The 23,659-nt window shown below is 42.9% G+C and overlaps 1 protein-coding gene across 1 annotated transcript in view; it reads left to right on the forward strand.

Moving 5' to 3' along the window:
* The window catches only part of ITIH2 (inter-alpha-trypsin inhibitor heavy chain 2), a 28,502-nt gene extending 6,530 nt beyond the window's left edge, over nt 1-21,972 (forward strand). Inside the window, exons 3-21 of the mRNA XM_026091218.1 lie at nt 237-272; nt 843-1,015; nt 1,763-1,867; nt 2,417-2,579; nt 3,497-3,604; nt 4,613-4,741; nt 5,423-5,539; nt 6,858-7,026; nt 8,903-9,028; nt 9,925-10,106; nt 11,298-11,483; nt 12,509-12,648; nt 13,252-13,424; nt 15,165-15,299; nt 17,740-17,853; nt 19,121-19,319; nt 20,028-20,200; nt 20,904-21,015; nt 21,555-21,972. Coding sequence (XP_025947003.1) covers nt 237-272; nt 843-1,015; nt 1,763-1,867; nt 2,417-2,579; nt 3,497-3,604; nt 4,613-4,741; nt 5,423-5,539; nt 6,858-7,026; nt 8,903-9,028; nt 9,925-10,106; nt 11,298-11,483; nt 12,509-12,648; nt 13,252-13,424; nt 15,165-15,299; nt 17,740-17,853; nt 19,121-19,319; nt 20,028-20,200; nt 20,904-21,015; nt 21,555-21,702 — 2,688 coding nt within the window. The 3' untranslated portion in view covers nt 21,703-21,972. The remainder of the gene's footprint in view (nt 1-236; nt 273-842; nt 1,016-1,762; nt 1,868-2,416; nt 2,580-3,496; nt 3,605-4,612; nt 4,742-5,422; nt 5,540-6,857; nt 7,027-8,902; nt 9,029-9,924; nt 10,107-11,297; nt 11,484-12,508; nt 12,649-13,251; nt 13,425-15,164; nt 15,300-17,739; nt 17,854-19,120; nt 19,320-20,027; nt 20,201-20,903; nt 21,016-21,554) is intronic.
* The last annotated feature ends 1,687 nt before the right edge of the window (nt 21,973-23,659 follow it).

Raw genomic sequence — 23,659 nt, forward strand, 5'->3', positions numbered from 1 at the left:
GTTTTTGATAACCTCTAAGTCACAGTTGGGAGATCATGTGCTCCAACATCCCATGTATAAATACATGAAATAAAACAAAAGGAATCTGCACACTAAGCCTGAGAACTCAAACTGATTCTGACTATCTTGAAAAGCAGCTTTTAGGTAGTTACCACTGTCTGATCGCTAGTTCAAAACAGCTACAGTCTGAGTTCTCAGCTTTGCTGAAATGCATTCTTCGTATTTTTCTTTTCCAGCGAAGCACATCCGACTGGGGATACGTTGGAGATCTGGTGAGTTTTTTCCTCCTTTGTGGAAGAAAATACTGAACAAAGAGATTTTCTAGTTAACCATTTTTTGGGAAATCAATCCTTTTGTTTGTTCAGTTCCTTGTTTATACCACTGGTCAGGTATTAACCTATTTTCTTTAAACAGACAACTGTTTGCACAATGCTGTTTATACAACTGCTCTTGGAGGGAGGAGGGTATGYCACATATGAAGAAATAAGCAACAAAACAGTTTAGACAAAGGCAAAATTGTAATATACCAGTTTAATACCATTCTCCCACTGCCATGTTTAACCATCTACTGTATTAGGTCAGTAGTCAATGCTTCCACTCTCCTTTATTTAGGACTGTTATTCAAAAGATAAGCTTCCTCCTCCCCAATATATCTCATGTTGAGGAATTACTACACAACCCTTCTGTGCTGAGTTACACTGACAGAGTCATTCCAAGGACTGGTTACATGATCCAAAGCAATGAAAACATTCCAGCTCAAAAGATTCCTGCCTTTCAGCTAGTATGTTGTAATATAATGTGAGCTGCATCCTAAATTTAGAGACTTATTCTGTCCATTACAGGTGGAAGACGATGACAAGATAGGTCTTTATAGCTACAAAGTTCAGTCCACTATAACGTCACGGTTGGCCAACACAATGATCCAAGCCAAAATGGTGAATAACGCAAAACGGCCCCAGCACATAGTGTTTGATGTWCAAGTCCCCAAAGGAGCTTTCATTGACAGTTTTACTATGTGAGTAGTGGGCAGACATCAGCCTTGTGCTCTAGCAGTTTCAATAAGAAGGAAGAATATGGTGGGAGGGAAGTATTCATAAAAGCAAAACACCTCCTATGATTTTCCAGCTTCAGTGTAATTTTAGCAGGCTTTCTCAGGGAAGAAAAGGCTTATGTCATTGTACTGTCTGCCTATCTCTTCCTCCCTGGTAATTTTTGGGCCATTGGCCAATGTTAACAAAAGTTGACAGAAGAATGGAAGTCTCAAATAGAYTAAGTTCCTACCTGTCTTGTGCAAACTGGCACCAGATCAAAGGAGAGAAAGTTCCAAAYTTGAGCCCTCACTAAACAGAAAGAAACTTTAACCTGGTTCAGTATCCATTCAGAGAGGCAGCAGCCAGCCCTATGATCAGCAGATATGCACTGATCTTTCAGTCAGCACAGGCATAGTTTCAAAACAGCCATGACATGACTTACCACCTGCCCAGCCCAAAAGATGGGGAAAGCGGGAAGGAGGTGGGGAAGGGCAGATCCTCTATAAGAGTACAAGACTGCTGGCAGCATGAAATAGAAGAGCAGTTAGGGACAGAGATGCAGATCTACTTGAAACCAGGTTTCATTACTTTTGAATTAAGTGAGAYCCTTATTATTTAAGTTCCCACCAGGTTATAAAGAGGTTAGATTCCACTGAYGTTTTAAAGCGAGGAAGCAGATGCTGATTGTAAATTTGTTGCTTTTACAAACTGACCGTGCTTCTCTCTCCTAGGGATGTAAATGGTATAACATTTACTAGCTCAATTCGAGAAAAATCTGAGGCCAGAAGAATGTACTCTCAAGCAAAAGCCAAAGGCAAAGCTGCTGGAATAGTAAGGTATAAAGATTTTGGCATATGGAACTTGTACCGAACTTACTCATGGGAGGAGTGAACCGATCCATCCCAGAAGAAGAGAGAAGAGGGGGACCTTAGCAAGAAAAATGGGTTGGAGGGACAGGTTTTGGTCATTTACAGCAACCATGATGTTTAACATGAGGAAATACTTTTTCACTGTGAGGGTGACAAAGCACTGGAACAGGTTGCCCGGAGAGGTTGTGGAGTCTCCTTCTCTGGAGGTATTCAAAAGCCGCCTGGACGCGATCCTGTGCAATGTGCTCTAGGTGACCCTGCTTGAGCAGGGGGGTTGGACTAGATGATCTCCAGAGGTCCCTTCCAACCTCAACCATTCTGTGTGATTCTGTGTAATTATCAAGGACTTGTCTTTCTGCTCTCAGCTTGACAAAAGATCTTGTGCTAATAGATAACTGCAATTGCCTGGTACAGGCCACAGTTAGACTCAGCAAATGTATAACTCTAAAATAAAATGCAAAGAATTTCTTCTTCTCTTTGTACCTTCTCAAAATAACTCCACCACTAACTTTTCAGGAGCAATGCAATGGATATGGAAAACTTCAAAACTGAAGTGAATGTGCCTCCTGGGACAAAGATCCAGTTTGAACTTCATTACCAGGAAATGATTCGAAGGAAACTGAGCTCCTATGAGCATACTATCTCTGTGAGGCCAGGACGCTTGGCAAAGCACCTGGAGGTAAGGTGGATTAGGTGTGTGCAGCTATCACCACACAGGTGAATCCTCTCTGAGAAGAAGGCTAAGGTTCCTTTGAGCCCCATATGAGGACCCTTCTCCTACAGCTCCCTCCTTATGTGTGGGTTTGGTACAAATAGCCTCAAAGGGTTGACCAGCACAAGACACTTCAAACTAGAAGCTATATAGCTACTTCAGTGAGGAGCAAATACGTCCTGCCTCCACTTATACTGACATGGTTGGGCATCTCCTGAATCATAGCTGACCCTCATCAGAACCACCTGGACAAACAAGCYGTGGTCCATTTATACCTGTGTGTGGACTTGCCTTGACTGAAGGAAGGYGTGCAAGATTTGCTCTTTATTTGGAATAAGGCTTCTCACAATAATCCCAACTGCACGAGAAAGTGTCCTGTGGGAGCAGATGTTCTCTGAATGGTAGTCACTCCAAAACTAATTGACAGAAATTGATTTGTCTTATTCTTATCCTCTTTCTTACACTCATCCAAAGGTGAGYTCTGTTATCCATCAGCAGAGACAGGATACAGGGCTACCTGGCCTCAGTACTGTAGCAACACTCAGGCAGAGTCACTTCACCCTTCATTCATGCTTTCAGCATAAATGATGGCATCATCCTTGACTCCTTTTCTCCATCTGCCCCAGGAGGAGGGAGAAGGAACAGGAAAGAGCATTTCCACCAAACTCTTCCTATTCTTTGGCCACTCTTTTTTTTTTTTTCTTTGTCTTTCCATCATGGTCTGCTTTCAACATTGCATGGATCCCCACCAAGAGTGAGACTAGTCCTACAGGAGCATTCTTAAGAGCATCCCACCGTCTATCTGCAGTTTGCCCGTGGAGGGTTCATGAGATCCTGGTACAGCAGCAGCACTGCTCCATACTAAGTGTTCTCCACTCCTTTAGGTGGATGTCCGCATTATTGAGCCACAGGGACTTCGCTACGTGCATGTTCCTAATTCACTCGGAGATCATTTTGATGGAATCACCACCATCTCCAAGGGAGAGAAAAAGGTAACAGTCACAGACTGGAAGTACCATGAAAACTGCAGTTTTTACAACATTTGTTCTTGCACAGTTATGGTATTTTCCCATATCTGCTAGAAGCATGCAAAGAATATGGCATGCTTATGGGACATTTTAACCGTACCAAGAGAAAGCTGATCAGGCAAAAATAGCAACTGAAGCTAATCTGCCCTGGAAAAGAAGTAAGGCCAGAAACCCCATGACTCCCCTAGTGTCTTGACTATTGCAGCTTAACTGTGTGTACAAGATGGTCAAATACCACAGTGGCAGCAGTATAGAAACAGGTCTTCCATCTTTGTGTAAATCTTTTCTTTTGGAATTCTGAAAGAGCRATGTAAAATAACAGGAACTGCTAGATGTAAAAAAGTTAGGTAATGAAAATCAAGTGGAATGGCCTTTCTGGAATAATTCCACAAARAAATCTCAGTTTCAACTGAAAACGTTTGCACAGGGAGTTATTTTAGGGCCCCTATTTCCCTTGATATTCTTACCCTAGCTTTCTCCAGAATAGTTCTTGTGTATAGATAAGCACTYGAATAGTAAAAAAGCCTACATGGCATGTGACTAGAGAAAATAATTTCTAGTACTGAATTTACGGACAAATTACAAGCTCTCACTTGATCAGAAGAAAAAAATCAATTAAAAAAMTATTAAAAATTATGAAATTGGGGATCATTTCAACTAGGAAAATGTTAAATAAGCCAATATATTACTTACTATAAACTGTTTGCCCAGCTCTGATTGAAATATGTGTCTCTGTAGAGACGTGTCATCCTGTTTCTGTCACAGTTGCTACTACTGAATCAGTAAATCCAAGCAAACCTCAGTGCCCTTTTTGTTTTGAAGCAGCAAAATCTATTTCCCATTTAAATTATAAATAAAGAAATTAGAAAAGCTTTCAGTGAAATAAGATATTTCATAAATAGAGGARCTACTTTTGTTTCAGTGGTCTACCTTTCACACAACATTTGACTGACGATCKCTTCTCATTTCAAGGCACATGTTTCTTTCAAGCCAACGATGACTCAACAACGAAAATGTCCCACGTGCTCCGCTACGGCAGTAGATGGGAACTTTGTCGTGCAATATGATGTGAACAGAGAAACCACGGGTGGGGAACTGGAAGTAAGTGCTGTTGTTTGACCAGGAAGGAGATCTGTGAATGCAGGAATTGTTGTCATCTCTGTATAAATTCTGCAGTTCACTAGGCAGAAATGAAGCCATGTTGGCATGCTCAGGGAGAACGAGAATGAGAAAGACCTTTCTATCCAATTGAAAGAAGAGATAGATTTTAAGTGGGCAGAATTGATTTACTTAATTTATGACTAAGACATGGTCCTACAAATAGTCAGGAGTAGTTTCTCATCYTGTCCACAAGCCAATTTCTTTTATACCTAGCACCACTCTAGTGATTTARTGTTGAATCACAAGACAGAGTCTTTGAAAGTTGTACCAATATTTCATAAGAAGGCAAACCAGAACATCATTAGTTTTATGTTAACATGAGGCAGAGTTGTGGGTTGAATTATTATAGCCAGAACAGGTTTTTTTAAACGTTGTCATTAATCCCCATGCCAGTGCATGGCATTTCTCCAAAAAACAGCTTCTGCTTTCCCTGATAAAAAGTAAAGACTATGAAGTATAGATGGTATAAGGCTACAAATACAGGGACCTGCAGAGCTGAAAGTTAGATTCAGCCCATAAAGAAGAAAAACATTTTCTGTTCTGTTATTGTCTTGCATTCTCTGGCATCTTTACCATGGCTCAGTTTACTGTGTGTTTTTTTTGTTTTGTTTTGTTTTGCAGATTTTTAATGGCTATTTTGTTCACTTCTTTGCTCCAGAAAATCTTGATCCTCTGCCCAAAAACATTTTATTTGTTATAGATGTCAGCGGCTCAATGTGGGGACTTAAAATGAAACAAGTAAGTGTTTGACCTCTATTGCAAAAAGAACCTGCCTCCAAGTTTTCCTCGTGTGCCTTACCATGTAACTGTGTGGCAGACAGGCACTCAAAATTAGCAGGTTAGATCTTTACATTTTGTTCCGTCAACATTCTCGCTGAAGTTGGTGAACGTTTGGTGAATGAAGGATGTTGTGATTTTTACTCTTTATTTGTAATGCTCCTTCCATGTTACAAGGAAGAGATAATGTCGTCAGAATAATGATTTTAGCTCTTAAGCAACGTCTTTAATTGACAGATCACAAAGCATTTGGCAAAGGCCCTGACCCCATTTTTCTCAAGTCTCCTCTACTAAGTGCTGAGGAAGTCTCAGTGGGAGTACTACATCCTTGCTTTCAAAAAGTTGTGGACAAATTGTTGACAACCTACTGAAGAGTAGTAAGACTGRCTTAGACAACATAACCCACGGGGGAAAAAATGGAGGAAGTAGGTTGGTTTATTTTTTTGCGAAAGATGACTTTTGAGAGATATAATCAGCCTYCAGGTATGCAGAAAGTTGTTCCAAAAGGAAGACTGATCAACTGACATTTGTGTGCACCTAGGATAGGATAAGAGTGGATCAGATGGATTTACAGCAGAAGAGACTTATATTAGATACTTAAAAAAAAAAAAAAAAAAGCTTTGCAGTGCGGAGAGGGGAGTTCAGGAGATTGTAGATTGCAGATATGTCACTGGAGGTTTTTAAGAACTGGCTAGAYAAACATTAGTTTGGGGTGAACTCTGTATATTGAATTTGCTTCAGAGCACAATACTAAGGCTTGGCAGATTGCTTTCTTGGGAAAATCAATGTTGCAAAACTGGAACATAGGCTAATTGTCACTTGTTTAAATTGCACATCTTGAAACAGATGTTACCCAGCCTAGAATGACAGCACTGCAGGCAGAAATAAGTATCCTGACTGTTGTGCTAATTTCTCTCTCCTGGACCACAATGTCTCATGAAGTGCTTCATGCTCTCGCTCACGCTCTCACACACACGCACTTTCTCGAGCACTCGCTCTGTTAGCTGAGCAAGCATGTTAAGCAAGGATGGGTTGAAGTATATGGTTCTGTTCTTGCTAATTGCATTTCAATCTATATTTCTTTGAATAAAGTAGAACTTTTTTTTCCCAAGAAGTGTAAAAGAGCCTAGGGGTGAGAGATCTGGCTAATAGAGTCTAATTTGGATTCCAGTGCTCATGCTGTTTTTCATCAACAACTGTTTTCTTGTACTCACGTTAAGAGGATGCTTTCAACAACAAAAAGCTTAAACTTGTCTGTTCTTGGATTTTCTCTTCTCAGACCATTGAGGCCATGAAAGCAATACTGAGTGAGCTCCGTGCTGCTGATCAATTCTCTCTTGTTGACTTCAATCACAACGTTCGATGCTGGAGAGATAATTTAGTCTCAGCCACCCCAGCGCAGGTTGAAGAYGCGAAGAAGTACATCCAGACAATCCATCCCAATGGGGGTATGAGGTTTTGATTGCAAGGTTGTCTTGGAAGTTAGGCGTCATGGGAATAGGTACCTCAGACACCCTTCAGATTGGCAGAGTATTCTTAACAAAAAGCCTGGTTCCCTAGCTGGGAAAGGCATGAGCTGGGGCTAAAAGGGAGCAAGACTTCCAGTTTGTGCCAGGGAATGGGATGGGATTGCATGGGATTTCCCTCTGCTGAATAAACTGCAAGAGATATGAGCTTAGGGAGGGCATAAAAAGAGCTGTAGATCCTTCTTTCTCTCTCTCAGCACTGCTGTAGTGGCATATACCAACAATAAGAAGGTGTCTGTAGCTCTGTGTCCCTCTGCATTACCATAGCACTATAGCACAGCTGGCCTACCTCCAGCCCCACAGACCCCAAATATCTGTGAAAGACCAGGGTCACGTTGTGCTTTGTGAAACAGATCATAGGGAGCCCAACTCCAGGGTCTCCATGGGCTGTAAACTGTAGRCTACACCATGATCTACTACTACATGCCACCCTGGACAAACAGTTCATCCTTTCTGTACCTTCATTCCCTATCTAGTAAACAAGGACAGTTGGCTCTTTCAGTCTCACAGGGCCTTGGAGACTTCATTCATTTGTTAGTTGTTGAACTGCTTGTACAGAAGGGGCTAGCAATCCTTTTAATTGATTGCTCGCTGAAGTGCAGTTTGGGTGTAGTTGTTCAGCTGTTTGTATGTCGATAGTATATATAGGCTCTCCCCCAGATCAGAGCCTCCTGGTGCTCTGTGCTGTACGAGAGTAAGAGGCAGCCTTCATCTGCAGAAACTTTCACTGTCAACACATAAGGTAGGATCAACATAAAGTCATAGACTTGACCAAGATCACCAATGTGCTGGGAGTAGGGAACCCGTGCTGGGATATGAGTGCAGTGCCCCATATACACCTGATTATGCTTCCCCAGATGAATAGACAAAATAAGAGACCTGCTCCCATCCAGCAAAGAGAGTCTGGAATGCAGCATTTGATTATCCTGTTGCTGAAGCCACTGTTTTTTTTTTTCTTCTTCTTCTTCTTCTTCTTTCTTGACAAAGAAAATAATTAGCTTCCACCTGCTCAGCCTCCCTGCTCCTCTTCTCATACTCATTTCTCACTCAGTCCCTTCTCTGCCACAAGCCAAACCTTTAAATGTCAGAACTCACTAAGACCTCAGGGTCAGTAACCACAAAACCCTTCTTTTTCAATCAAGATGTCCAAGGAACAAACTGGTCCCAGAAAAGAAAGTTTCTTCATACTCTCCTTCTATGGCCTGCCTGCAAACATATTATTTCACCCCAGAGCAAATAGTTCCCAACACCACAAATGACAGTAATGGAAGTGGGAAGCCCCCAGAGACTTGGAGATGACATCCCAGGATGAAAAAGCTTATCAGGCTCTGGTCTCTTAACGTAACTTTGTGCAAAACATGCATCTGTGCRTATACATAAATGTGCATAAATTCATACAAATGTGTATTCATACAGTTCAACATCATGGTAAGAACAGAGTAACATGCTGGTGAACAAATCCAGGAGCAGATGGATTACAGTCTATTTCCACTTACACTGATGTAAATCCTGACTAATTCTATCAATTTCAGTAAATGGTGTAACTATAAATGAGGAAAATCAGAGAAGGTCTATTTAACTCAGTGACCTGTATGCAACACCTTTCAGCTTCCATTTCTTCAGGGAAACAGAGAGTGCTAGCAGATGTACCATAAACATCACAGAAGGGGGGTTTTGCTGCCTTAATCTCAGGTCTTTGTCTGTGCTGGTTAATTCTGTTGGAATCTCAGAACCAATTTACATTCCAAAGGAGAAACAACAAGAGTCAAACCTGTTTTCCTCTTTGTGTCTTTAACAGGCACAAATATCAACGAAGCTCTTCTCCGAGCCACATTCATCCTGAACGAAGCCCAAAACTTAGGGATGTTGGACCCTAACTCAGTCTCCATGATTGTATTGGTATCCGAYGGAGACCCGACAGTAGGTAAGGATCCTGCTTTAGGTGAGAAGGTCAATGGAATTAGCCTGAGAAATTCATGTAACATGCAGATACTTTGAGAGTAAGTTTAAACAAAATCTGTTACCCTGCCTTTCAAAGTCTGTACTGCTCTTTTGCTAAGTGCTACAGGTGCCCTGGGACTTTGCAGAGAGACTATCAAAAGATGAGCAGGTTATGCTACACAGGTTATGTACTTCTTGTAATTACAAAGATGCACAAGTCCTATAACAGAGGTAATCACAACAATCTTACAGAAAATTTCCTCTTCCAATGATCCCAGCCCACACAGATCTATGAAGTCCCAAATTTAACATCCAAATCTGGAAAATAAAGCAGCAAAATGAACCTTGGTAGGACTTGGTACAGGTCAAAAGCAATCCTTTACTGCAAGATGCCAGCCCAGAAGAGAAACTGCTTATTAAAAGGTTTTTTTTTAAAAAAAAACTAGTTTTGGTGGTGGCAGAGATATTAAATATGACAAACAAAGTAAAACCATTAKGGAGATATTTTCCTTAGTCTGCAGAGAGCTTGAATCAGTAATTCTGGGAGCAGTCTAGATGCATTACACTTGTAAAACAAAGGTCCCCTGGAAGTTAATAAGAGCCGTGGATATACAAAGAATACACATCAGATACCAAAAGATAATTCAAAGAAATCATCTTCACTGGAAAGAATTCGTTAATCTCCATCCAGGAAAAGCCTGAATGTCACTATAGGCAGGGTTTATCTGGCCCAATGGAGATGTGGCATCTGAACTATATGCCTAGACTCCCTTTATAATTAAGGGAGAACAAGAGACGCTGCAAGGGCATGAACCCTCTTATCCCAGTGGAGACTTCCACAGCTGCTCAGATGAATGTCACCTTTTATGTGTCTCAAAGGTGAGCTAAAGCTGACTACGATCCAGAAGAATGTGAAGCAGAGCATGAAGGATGAATTCTCTCTATTCTGCCTTGGGATTGGGTTTGATGTAGATTACGATTTCCTGCAGAGAATCGCAACTGACAACCGTGGCATGGCCCAAAGGATTTTTGGAAATCAGGAGACCTCCGCCCAAATGAAGGTGCATTTCTGGCCCATCACGTCTGAAAATGAGGGTGCAGTTCTGCTCACAGCTGTGAAGCTCGGGTAACTCCACTAACAGGAGTAGAGTTACTGTAGGTTCACAGGGGGATCACAAAGAGAGAGAGTTCTGCGAGATAGCAATCATATGCATTAACTCAAGAGCTCTAAGTTACAATTTTTACAGCATCTATAATATATATTTACTCTACTGCTCTGTGTAGGATTTATATTCTATTAAACAGTCCTAACCACACAATAGAGCTTCCGAACTAAAATTTTGGCTTTGATTTTACCTTARACTGCTTCAGCCCTAAGAAAAAGCTTGGATATAAATGATAAATGCTAATCCAAACTTAACCAGCATAAGAAAGGGTTGAGTTCTGGGAAGCTCTAGATCCAAATCTATAAGCAACAGTTGCTAAAGACCAAACTCTTACATCCTTATTCTGTTTGTATTCACTGGTTTCATCACCTGTGAAGATCTCCCATGTTTCTTCTTTCCCAACACAAGATCTCATAAGTAGCTCATGTAATAACAACATATCCGGCAGGTGTGCTAGGAAAGGACCTGCTACATGGTGCTCTTTCAAACAGAGCTGCTTTGAGACCCTTGATATGACACAGCCTTCAACCGTAGCACTGTGTGGGTACCGTTTTTTCCCTTTCTGTTCCCTGGTGCCATAAACTAAACTAAGCTGTCAGCAGATCCCCATTCAAATCAGCCAGGTACAATGGGGTCAGGAAAGGGGACAGAGTTTGTGGCGCAGAAGTGAACACAAGTGAGACACAGGCCTAGTTTCTGGCAAGAATTAGGTGGAAAGCAGTTATGTGTGTCTCACACAAYAGCCAAAAGCTGACCAACCTGCATACAGATTTACGTCCATATATATATATCTGTGTTCAAACCCTTTAGGTCTAGGAAGAACACACTTTCTTCATAATGGCCCATGGGCTTACGGCAATCCTTTGACTTCCATAGGCCCTGGGCCAGTTCTTCTTGCTGTACCCATGTAAAGGCATGCTAAGGCCTAAATGTAAAGTCTTCTGCATCCTCTGGGACAAAAAAAGTCCCTCTTGCTCATTAAGGTTCCCAGTTTTGTCATCTACTCTTCTTTTAGAAATAATGGCACACATGGGAGGGTTGCTTCAAGGTACAAGAGACTCACTTCTCTATCTCCTCCCATCTCAGAAATTCTACAACCAAGTCTCCACCCCACTCTTGAAGAAGATTGAGTTCAACTACCCCCAGGAGTCAGTGTCAGATGTCACCCAGAGCAGCTTCCACAACTACTTTGGTGGCTCGGAGATAGTGGTGGCTGGGAAGGTCGACACGGAAAACCTGCAGCACTTGGAAAGCATAGTCACAGCTACAGCAGTGAGTGAAGCTCTCTCTAGTATACGTGAAGAAGACATTCATTCATGGCACAGCTGCTTTACTGGCAGTTATTGCCATCAGAGTATTTTGTCTGTCTTAGCCCTGAGTGAGAGCGTGGGGAACATTGTAGAGGGTTTGTCCAACCAAAGTTTCACAATAGCTTCAAGTACAGCTATGGATAGTCACTGCCTGTGTCCTGCAGCCTGCAGAGGAACTGCCTTCTAGTAAGAATTGTACCGCACAAAATTTAACTGCAAGTCAGAGTTTTGCTCTAAAACTATGGAGTCCTCCTTCATGTTTTGTGGAGGTGCAGGGGAGATCCTCTAACATAGCTCCTCTCATGGCTGAACCTCCTACTGTGGGGGAGGTTCCACCTGGTGTGGGGCAAGTCCTAGCACTGTCCTTGTAAACTTTGCCTTGTGGCATGTGCAATGAGACTTTCCCTGTGTCTCAGGGCTGCTCCTCCAAGTGGAGTGGGATGGGGCAGGGGGGAAGTACCAAATCCTTGTTTCTGAGGAAGACCCCAATTTTCTGGACTCTTATAGGGCTTAGGATTTGCTGTTCATTATTTGCTGCAAAAATCAAACACATTCAATATTCTTCCTTGCCAAAACACATGATGTCCAAGGGCCTGGAAGAGAAAGCAGAATTTGGCCTCCGTTGCACAGTAGGGATTGGACATGAAAAGCCTGAAGGAAGGATATCAGAGTTCTGTTAAGAGTACCGGAAAAGTTGCTGCTGCTTCTTCTGGCATGTGGTAGCACCCTCTTTAGTTACTGCTGCTGTCTGCTTTATCTATCACTGTCGCTGAAATTGTACTTAACAAGCCCCCCTTGTCACAGCTCCCCTCCCCATGCCTGTCGGGCCAGCAGTGCTGGGGCTTTCTGATCTAGAAGTGACCATGGGCAGAGCCAGAGAGGGTCCTTAATGCCATCCATGCAAAGTGTTGGCCAGGAAGGGAATGCGGAGCTGCCCCATTCTCCTGACTCACCCTCCATTATCTTTCTCTCTCATTTACTACAAAGGCAAACGCAGAGCTTGTTATGGAAACCCTGCGAGATGTCGAAGAAATGGATGGCTTCATGAAGAAAGACAAATATGCAGATCCTGAATTCACTAAGAAACTGTGGGCTTATCTGACTGTCAACCAGATGCTAGCAGAGAGGTGAGGAGAAACGTGGCCTRTGGTGGGAGGCAAGTGAAGCCTGATAGCAATCTGGTCCTCCCTGAGACTACACGGAGATAAGGCCTCTCAGAGGGTTTTGAATGGGTAAGGTACACAAATATAAATAAAGGTGAGTGATATCTTCAGCTCTTTATGCTTTTCCTATTCTTAGCATTAGCAGATACCAGGGAACAGAGTTTGGGTTTAGTTGATTAGGGGAATAAGGGTCAGACAAACGTGGCTGTGGGGCTGAGTGAATGAAACGAATGGGACGTTTGCCTCTCAGAGCCCGAGTAAAAGCTAAGGAGGGGTTCAGGATAAAGCCCACTGTGTTTAGGAAGTCTGATGAATCCTTCCTGAAGCAGTAAAATGTCTCCTACTGAGATCAGGAGTTGGGACTGGGCTCTCTGAGTCCAGACCAAAGCCTGCAGAAGCCATGGAGAGTCATTCATGCAGGCCCTCAGCCTTTCCTTCTCGCTACACCTTGATCCTTCCAGCTTGTCTCTGTGACTGGTCTGTGGAGGCATAACCAGTGTCACGGCTCTCCTCAGCAGATGGTCTGAGGAGCAGCTAACCATGTCTTCTATTTTATTTTCCACCYAGAAACATGGCCCCTACTGCGGCTTTGAAGAGGAACATCACAAAATCCATCCTACAGATGTCTCTTGACCATCATATYGTCACCCCCTTCACAGCCATGCTGATAGAGAACTCGGAAAAGGATGAGATAATGCTGGCAGACCAGCCCAAAGACCCCAGAAGGGGCTGCTGCCCAGGTCAGTGTCTTGGTTTGTCCACTTAATCTAGCTCTCATTTTCATTTTRTTCTTCTTGTGATGGAAGAACATTGTGTTCATTGTCCACTCAGGGTGTTTGTGCTTATACCATAGGCTGTATTTTCAGGGAGAGCTGAACAATCTTCAGCCASTTTGAGAACATTCTGTTACACAAGTGCTCGTTGGAGCCATTGGCTTTGGTGAGGACTGAATGTGCCAAGACTGCAATGATGAGCTTTTCGATAAGCTTACAATGTCACAGATTGAATTCTTATAACTGGGACAGATACATTTAATTCCCTGCACTTGAATCGAGCTGTGGAATTGACCAAGTCATGTCTTATCACTGCTTTTTGGCCTTGGAAGCTTTCCAAGATAGTTATCATTCAGCCACAAGCCTACATGGAATGTARTTATCCTAACAATATAGGGTCGCTTGTTAATTAAATGTCTGGATTGCTCTTTTAAATCCTTTACTTCACTGCACGTTCCAAGATCCTTGTTAGAGCAATCTTCTGTCTAGCCAAACAAGGCAGGGTTGGCTTTTTCTGGCATTATATGATAGAGTCAGTCTCAAAGCAATAGCMATGGACTTCCATGGGTGTCTAGTAGGTCCAAAGTTATCCCTGCACATTCATAAATAGTTTGCTTCCAATAAAACTTAACAGCAGCTATTTTGCGCCCTCACCAGTCTGTGATTTGAAAAAGCATGACTGCTGCTGTTGGGAAAATAGTGCAAGTGCGATGTACTGGAAGCATCGGAAATGAAATATCAAGTCCTTAGACAACTGAGTCTGGTGACCACTTTTAATAAACAGGAGATATGACACTGAGTTTACAATTGACTGTGAAAGAAAGAGGCAGCCTACATTGCTGGGATAGAAAAAATCATCTGCCTGGCATTTAGCACTGGAAATGATTATAATTTCGCTGAAACTCCAAGCACATGTCCTSCATTCCCAGCTCTCAGACTCCTGGATAACTATAAAAAATGTCCTGGTRCTGGCTCAATGAAATGAGATTTTTATGTCTGTCAGTTGTTATTGTTTGGTTCATTTATTTTTCTTTTCAATTGTAAAGCCTGCAGTAGAGACCCAAAGATGAATGAGATAGCTGTTATTTATACTGTGTATTACAGCTCATGACTACCAGTTCTGCACTGGCATGGCATGTATTACAGTGGGAATTCCTTATACGTGGCACCAACTGATTAATTCAGATCAGGGTTATCTTGATCTAGAAGGTGCAGTTGRCTTAAGTGATATTAGCACTGCTCCCTTGTGTCTTTTGGTATGACAGAATAGTCAAAACTTATCTCATTGAAATTGGGGTCAAGACTCCTGTGGATTTCAGTGGTAGTGGGACATGACTCTTGAACCTTAGCAGAGGACAGAGTTTGTAAAAATRTCTAAGTAAATCTGTGCTTAGGTCTGTGGAAAATATTGTAGGCTGTACCAAAATGTTTGTACATATAAGGCATGGARTAGGTAATCTAAAGAAGACTTTTCTGCCTATCCTTGCACAGGTCTCATCAGAACTGCACTCTCTCCCTCATAGACAGAGCTTCTGTGTCTTCCTGACTCCTTTATACACATCTGTCTGTTGTAGTAAACAGTGCTCTTCCTGCTTTACTTTGGTATAATGGCATCAAACTCTTAGTTACTGCATTACTTTAAAAATGACRCTATTAAAAATGTCTGTACAGGCTGATGTAGGGCTAATTATGACTGTCRTTTAACAGGTACTTTAGGATTAACTCCAAATGCTCCTAATAATAATAAAGGTATCCCCACCTGGGCCAATATCACAGCCGTACCAGTGAGTTTCATGCCTGAACAAATGAGTCCCCCTGTGTCTGCTGTGAGCATAAACAGAGGTAAAAGATGTTGCGCACTCTCTTTTCCTGTTGCATACCATAGCACCGAAGGTTTCATAGACATCATCTATAGAATAATAAGAAAAGATGTTTTATCTTTATCTCATTGGTCAGAGAAGTTGTTGCCTTCTCTCTACATGATGATGYACTGACCATGCTCAAAAACACACTTTTCCCCCTCACGGTCAATTGAAATGTGTTTACTCTGCTGGGAAAGGAATAATTTGAGAACTGGGACTAAAACTCAGTTCAGGGTGGGGTCTGAGCAGTGGTAACTGCATGCAGATATAGCACACCCTCAGCTCGGTCAAGGTGAAAAGAAATGAAGGGAAGCAAAGACATTTGTTTCACAGCTATCATAGTGGAGAAGGGAGAATGCAAAGCCTCGTTTCTTTATTCTCATCAATACCCTGCTATTGTCGACAGCTCCGTGTCCAGAACAGTCAGTACATACTGCAAAACAGCCAAGGATTTTGAATGTCTCTATGTTTTGTGCTGGAACAAGTTATTCTTTTCAGATGTATTGGGTGATGGCTGCAAAAAAATGCCATACAGCAACACTCGTCACCTAATAAATAAATAAATAAATAAAGGAGATAGATAGCCAGAGTTATTGGGCACTTTGAGATTTCAGCTTCTGTGGCAGGACGGTAAGCACCTATGAGCAGTTTAAACCAGCACTTAAAGTGTAGCAGGGACAACTGGAGTAAAGTAAGATCAGACATGGCAATTTAGCAATAGGTCCTGCCTCAGCTAGTGCATTATTTACCTAACAAAAAGCAAACACTTCTTGCACTGCCTACTACAGAAGACAATTTGTCTTAATGTTCTTGCAGTGCTTTGCACTGAGTCTGTTCATGCACTGGTGGAGGTGCCAGCTGTCCTGCTTTTTCATGTTGAATTTTCTGGTTTGTGTACAAGCTGCATCTTCATTTAGGGACTAGTTCACAAGAGAATAAATCAGTTGCTGGGGCTGGCTGAGGAAGCTACGCCACAGCAGTTGCAGAGGACATCAGTGTGAAAGGTCCTAGATACAACCCCTGCTGACGGTCTGTGCAGGACACAATTATGTGCATCCCAAAGGGAAAGCCACCACAATCAAATTCATGCAAATCCATCCATTACCCAAGTATGAAGCTTTTCTGTATAAAATACTGAGTGATTTTCAATTTGAATAGGTGAAGCTGTAGAAAAAATATACTCTAGGTTACAAACATGAGACTAGTTTAGGCCCTAATAGGCTCCCAGAGATCCCATCTTCTCCTGTGTGCTTCTCTGAGGCTGAGGCTGGTCACTGAGTTCACTTTCAGCTTGTCTGCAGTAGCAAAGCTAATGTAAAGTTACTGCCATTGCAGACGACAGCACGAATGCTCTGTGGTAGATAAAAATCTCTGAATGCACTGATGACTGATGGATCTTGTTAACACTTGGGTCTTTGCCACGGTTTAATGCCTAACTTACACAAACCAGCCGGGAGACCCATTGCCTATAAAAGCTGTATAACTACGATAACTCAGGGATATTCATGTGTCTGTGTTTGAATGTGTGTATTTACATAGCTACCAGAGAGYTATCAAACGTCTCAGTGTAGATCAAGGGTTAATCTAAGTCTTTGAGACAGTTAAAGTTGCTGCTTGGAAAAGAAAGGGAGCTAGACAGTTACCTGCCCATCTTATACATGTATTTTGTGCTGGAAATTCTTTGCATTCCCRGAAATGTTGGTCAGAATAGGCCCTGGCATCAAGTGGAAGATGAATCAGTTGGTGAGAATCAAGAAAAAAAAAWGAAGGCTAAATTCAAGAAAGGACAAAAGTTCCTCCACCTTTGAATGGTACCTACACTACTGCTTCCTGTGAAGAAATGTCTAGTCAAGGGTCTGGGCTTTTGTCTAGTGCATAGAAAGAGGTAAAACTTCCAAAAGATGAGGAACACCAGTAAATGAATGGAAACTGGCCAAGGTAGGCCAGTAGGCAACACTGAGAAGAGGGATGTGTCTCACCCAAGTCCTTTCCTGGATCTGGGCCTTAGAGATGGTCTCTGGCTGTCTTTGTCCAGATGGGTCCTTGGCCTCACCAGGAGTCTGTCTTCCATCTTGAGTAAATAAAGCAAAACCTCTGGGACTCCTGGATGAGCTTGTGACATCCTCTTAATGTGCAGCCGACCAGTTAACCCAGAGGTTCAGTGCACTCAGTGATGCCCCTCTAGCCAATAATGTYGGGTCTTTTTCTTAGGGGAGAAAGTGTCTGAGGGGTTTTTGTGAGGAGCATCTGAGACCTTCCTTAGCTCTTACAGGGGCCCAAAGGGTCCTTTTCCTATTCTGAGGAGTGTGGAAAAGTGCCTCAAAATCCCCTGAGGAAAGTGGCTCAGTCTTTTTGTCTCTTACATCTTGCACAGGTATTGGCCTGCTTCTCGTGCCTATTTCTTTATTTTCATATTTCAGTCGACAATGACCCACATTTCATCATACATCTGCCCAAGAGCCAGAGGAACATCTGCTTTAATATCAACTCAGAGCCTGGAAAGATCCTAAACTTGGTTTCCGATCCTGGTACTGGTAAGGGAATAAAAAGAATGGTTTACCTTGTAGCACTTTTCTTCCTCCAGGGTYTGAAAGGTGTTGAGAGCAGGGGAAATGCCTACAAGGAGTACTACATGCTAACAGGAGTGTGGCCAGCAAGCTGAGGGAAGTGATTATTTCCTTTCACATCTGGAGTACCATGTTGATTTGGGGTTTACCAGTACAAGCAAGTGGTGACAAACTGGACCAAATCCAATGGTGGCCACCAAGATGATGATAGGGCTGGAGCACAGGACGGTGAGAGGCTGAGAGAGCTGTGTTTGATTAGTCTTAAGAAAAGAAGACTCAGGGTAGGGCTTGTTGTTATCTACAACTACGTAATTAGAAGGTAATGAGAAGGTGAAGCCAGGCTCTTCTAGGAGATGACAGCAAAAAGAAAAGAGGCAACAGACACAAGTTGCAACAGGTAAAATTCTGGTTAGAGGTTAGATATTAGGAAAAACTTTTTTGCTGTGAGGCTGGACAAACACTGGGAAGGCAGCCAAGATAGGTGAGGAAATCTCCAACCTTGGAGATACTCAACMCTAAACTGAACAAGGCCCTGAGCAACCTGCTCTAGCTAGACCTGCTCTGAGCAGGGGATTGGACTAGGGACCTTCAGAGATCCAACCTAAATTATTCTATGATTTCTGCCCTGTTGCTTGCTCTCATTACATCAGTTTTATTGAACACAAATGAATTGCATGCCATTAAGGTCACTCCTGATCCACATAAATCAGAAGCATCAAGTTTCTGGGGGTAATTCCAGCTCAGTGAGCAGAGCGTAGAACCTCATTCCTGGGATCCAGTTTGCTGCTTGCATTCTCCAAATAACAAAGGTTTAAAGCAGTTCAGGGTGAATCTTCTTGTCTTCATGTGCTTGCATTTCCAGTAATTGAGGTCTGCCTGCTAAAAYATGGCAGGGGCTGCTTTTTTTCATAATGGCAGAAATGGCTGAGAATCAAGYGATTTCTGTCAGGTCTTTAGACTGCTGTCTGGCACTGATGCAGGCAGTGTTACAGTGGGGTATTTAGAAGAGATATTTTGGATGTGATGCTGTAAGAGCTCACACTGTCTTYCAAACCTAGCAGCTACCTTCTTAAGAAATTTGAAAGAACACAACAGATCTGCRAGATCGTGCTCAACATTAAACCCCTGCTGATGGTGCTTGATGATAATTGGTTTTATTTTGCATTGAAACGGATCAGAAGCATACTGCCAGGCAGTATGGTTTAGCCCACATCTGCTTCTCTGCTCTTCACAGGAGTYGTGGTCAATGGGCAGCTTATTGGAGCCAAGAAGACTGAGAATAAGAAACTTAGTACCTACTTTGGCAAAATTGGGTTTTATTTCAAAAACAAAGGCTTGAAAGTGGAGATCAGCACAGAAACTATAACACTGAAAGATGGATCTTACAGCATCACGCTGACCTGGTCTGACACAGGACACATCATTCGGAAACAGTAAGTTGAGGAGCATTCATTGTTTGACGTATGGAGACTGTCTGGAACAAAGCGTTGGGCTTGTCCAGGTATGGGTGGGATCCAGGTCACAGCATGCCTACATGTCAGTACGCGCATATCAGCTAGATGTCTAAGCTTTCGTTATTGTTACTGGGGATTAGGCAATAGAGCCAAGAGAGGGATTCAGTTGATCAAACATAAGTAAGAAGAGCTGAATTCCTCTCCCTGCTGCTGACTGTATTAACTAAGGCCAGGATCAGTTGCCTGAACACAAGCACCTAATGCTCTTTGAGATACCCTAAGGGTTCCTGAYGTCCACAAGCAGCTAGGAGACGTGACTCACAACGTCCAGAAGACCTTCACCTGCAGATTAACAACTAGCAGCCAAGCTGGATACCCTGCAGCACTAGACACCTGTTTAGACAAAGGAATCCCTTCCAATATCTCYATTAATTTTAAGAGGATATTAGACCTGTAGGGCAGGATTTGTTTGCCTGAATGTGGGCATGCTGTGTCCTGTTAACACTGTCCTGCCAGGCCACTAGGTACCACTCCCAAAGCCATGAGTTTCTGGTGGGTCTTCTCTCACATCTGCCAGTCCCATGTGCATGTTCTGGGTGTCCCAGAGGGGCCACCCTCAAGGGGCACGATATGCTTACRTGCGGGCAACTGAACTGAGTCCTTACTTTTGTTCTGTGTCTCTGCTAGGCTCCTCATATCTGTGAAGAAAGAAAGCAACGTTACTATCACTGTGGGTGAGGAAATGTCCTTCATGGTTTTGTTGCACCGTGTGTGGAAGAACCATCCTGTTAATGTTGACTTCCTGGGAATCTACATTCCCCCTGAAAACCAGTTCTCCCCGGCAGCACATGGGCTGATAGGTAAGGGCTGGGCATGGGGTGATGGGTAGAGGGGGACACCAGAAAGGGTTTTGATAGATCTTTGAGTGAATTAGCTGATCTCTGTGTCCTGAATGGGAAAATGTCTTAGAAGCCCCACGGACATTGTAGAACATGGCTGCGCCCAAGCTGATCAGCTCTGTCTTCAGCCCTTGCCCCAGTCTGCCTTTGGAAACATTAGCCCCAGTGTGGCTTGAAGCTTATTTGCTTCCCTCTGCTTACATGAGATGGAGGGACCACCAGTGAGTAAGCCACACCAGCAAGGTTGATACCTCAAGAAAAGGTAAAACAACCCTAGTTTTCCAAACTTCTGACATCCAAGAGAAAACGTGCATAAACCAGGAGATCATTTCTTAGTTCCAGCTTGGGAAGGTGCTTTCAGAAAAGGCCTGACTAGCCTTGACAACACGGTAACCCACACAGCTCTCCTCCTAAGATGTGTGAATCCCGCAAGCTACAGGGAGGTTGTTTTCCCAAATATCCTTTGTAGCTGACTCAAAGCAGAGCCTTTTACCCTCCCCACGTGGGCGATCCAACAGCATTGGAGACGTAGTGCCCTGCGATCCAGGCAGGAGCGGTTTGCCTGCAGCAGCTAGTTTCATTTTGCAAACGTGCCAGGCAGCAGCTTACATTAGAGCCACAAAGGTTACGAAATGCAAAGAGCTTTAAACCTCTCTTTSATCAGGTCAGTTTGTGTCTGAACCAGACGTGTATATCCACAACCAAAGACCTGGGCAAGCTCCGGAGAAACCACAGGCCACCATGGAAGTGAAAGGAAACAAGTTCACTGTTACCAGGTAGGATTCGTGATCAGAGGACAACGCAGGCAAGAATAATTTGCTTTATTGCTCTCTTTCTGAACCTGATTGATTAGTGCTTTTTTTAATGACTTCAATGACTCTAGGCTTACTAACTCTCAAGGATCTCAGGAAAATATTCCCTCTGTTAACAAATGATCTGTTTTTAGCTGTTGGCAAAGCGTACTCCACATGGGACTATAAGGCAAGTTGGGTTCTTTCATATTTGTGACTCACCCATGCTCAGAAGGGCATGACTGGTTCTGCCTTGTAGCTTTTTCTACATCATCTGACCTTAGACAGGCTGTGTGAGCCCCACTCAATACGTCTGTCCCCGGAGTTCCTGGGACCCCCACGAAAGGGCACTTGCATCACAGAACTGTACAGTTCACTGCATTTTGTGGTTGTTTCCACTGTGTGCCGGTGATGACACACATACCACGTTTGCAGAGCAGTGCCACAGATGAGTAGGATTATTGATGCATTTTTCTCTATTTGTCATGCCACGACCCTCATTTGGGGTGGTTTCTCCCTCACAGGGGTTTGCAGAAGGACTACAGGACAGACCGCGTGTTTGGGACAGACGTGCAGTGCTGGTTTGTGCAYAACAGTGGGAAAGGTTTCATAGATGGCCATTACAAAGATTACCTTGTCCCCCACCTGTACAGCTTTCTGAAGAAACCCTGAAGGCCTGAACACTAAACCAGTTTATTACACAAAAATAATCCCTTTTTGGTCCTGCATGCCCAAAACAACTATTCTGAACAATATCTTCAGCCTAACAAGCCAGATCAACCAAAGGTGACTTCACAACCATCTGCTTTATAAGTGATTAGTGTTTCAAAGCAATGTAACTCCCTTTTCTGTTTTTAAAAAAATTAATTCTGTAATAAAGTGGCATGCTGGATTGCAGTAGATATCTTGTACTTGCCATGTCTGATTTAGTGCATATTATACTCCATTAAAAATTTCAACTATTTTATAATATACATTTCTTAGCATACTTGYAAAAGTGGTGTAGCTCCTGTACTGTGAGTAACATACATGGACCAAATTTAATACTTTTGCCTCTTCAGAATGCTGGGAAAATGAGAGTTAATGCACTGCTAGACTTGGCAAAAAGCAATGGGTTTTAAACCTCAGCCAGAAGGATATGCATTAGATGTAAGGGAAATCTAATAGAAAAGGAACATGGGCTCTTGTATAGGTATCGTGAGAAAGACACGCAGTCTCCAGAAATGAAGGTCTTTAAGGATGGGTTAAACAGCTGTCAGAAATGACCTTGAAATAGCTGATGCTGCCATATCACAGGAAGGTGAATTAGACGAGCCTGAGACTTCCTCCAGCCTATTCTTCTGAGAAAATTTCAACGGTGCTATTTTCCTGCAGTTGACACCTAGGTATCAATCTGGGAAAATAAGAGAAAGAGCCTAGAATTCAGGCTATATCGAAATCATCATCAGTACTAAAAGCTTCCCTTCCAGTGGGATTAGCTCCCAACAGCTGTCTTGAGGAGTATCCAGCAATGAAGGAGATCAGTATTGAAATGAATATATACATGTATGTACCTAGATCCAGATTTAAAGGTTTGCTTTCAGGCAGCCTTAGAAAAAAAYGTTGGCCAGGTTCTTCTTGGCAGCCCTAATCTAAGATAGGGATTTAAGTAATCTACTTGCCATTCTGAACTTTAGCTTCCTTCACCTATGAACTGGAAACTACTCCATGATCTTTCCTGCAGACAAGGTGTCAGGGATGAAAGGATTGACWTGAATGAAGTATCTTTCCAAAGTAATTCTCAGAAATGGTCGCAATTTCCCTACAAGCTATTCATTGTTTCTTTTAAGTCATTCATGTCTTTGGCCTCCACAACATCCTGCAGCAATGAGTTCCAATATTTAACAAAGTTGTGTGTGCGTGGTGGGGGGGAAACAACATGTAAGGTTTGTTTTTAAAACCCCTTCTCAGTAATTTCACTGTCTGCTTCCCAGCTCATATGCGAAAGCAAGCAGTGAAGAATCATTCCCTATTCATCTCCACACAATTCATAACTGCACCTCTCTTTTATATTCCCTCAAACTTTTTCAGGCTGCAGAATTTTAAGTCTAATTATTTTCACTGATTACAGGAGCTGTTCTGTACTTTCATTGATCCTTATTACTCCCCTACAACCTCTCCTCGTTCTGTACCTGTTCTTTGAGAAGAGGCAGACAGCTGCTTACACAATTTGAGCTGCAGGTGCAATCTGAATTTATAGTCAAGTGTGTCTTCTTTTCTGTCCTCAGTTCCTTTCCTCATAATTCTCCATTTTTAGATACTGCTCTACTGCTCAACTCTGCCTTGCATTTATGTCCTGGGTCCCTGGAAAGCCATGTGACGTGCTGCATAAGGTTATTTCAGGCTATTCCAGAAAGCAGCTGTTTGATTAAACCTCTGCAGTCTTTGAATTTTCCTGCAGGGGTCCCCTGAAAACCACAAATCAACAGGAAAGTGGCCCTTTGAGGCAGGGGAAAGGACAGGGAACAGTGACTTTGCCTCTAGCTGCCCTGAACTTCTAGGCTGCAACGTAACTGATGTACGCCTCACGACGGCATCTTGCCCTATCCAACCCTCAGCCCACGAAGGAAGGGGCTGAGCCCCTCTCCTG

This window comes from Apteryx rowi, unplaced genomic scaffold (assembly GCF_003343035.1).
Source record: "Apteryx rowi isolate R43461 unplaced genomic scaffold, aptRow1 scaffold_9, whole genome shotgun sequence".
In the NCBI taxonomy this organism is placed as follows: Eukaryota; Metazoa; Chordata; class Aves; order Apterygiformes; family Apterygidae; genus Apteryx; species Apteryx rowi.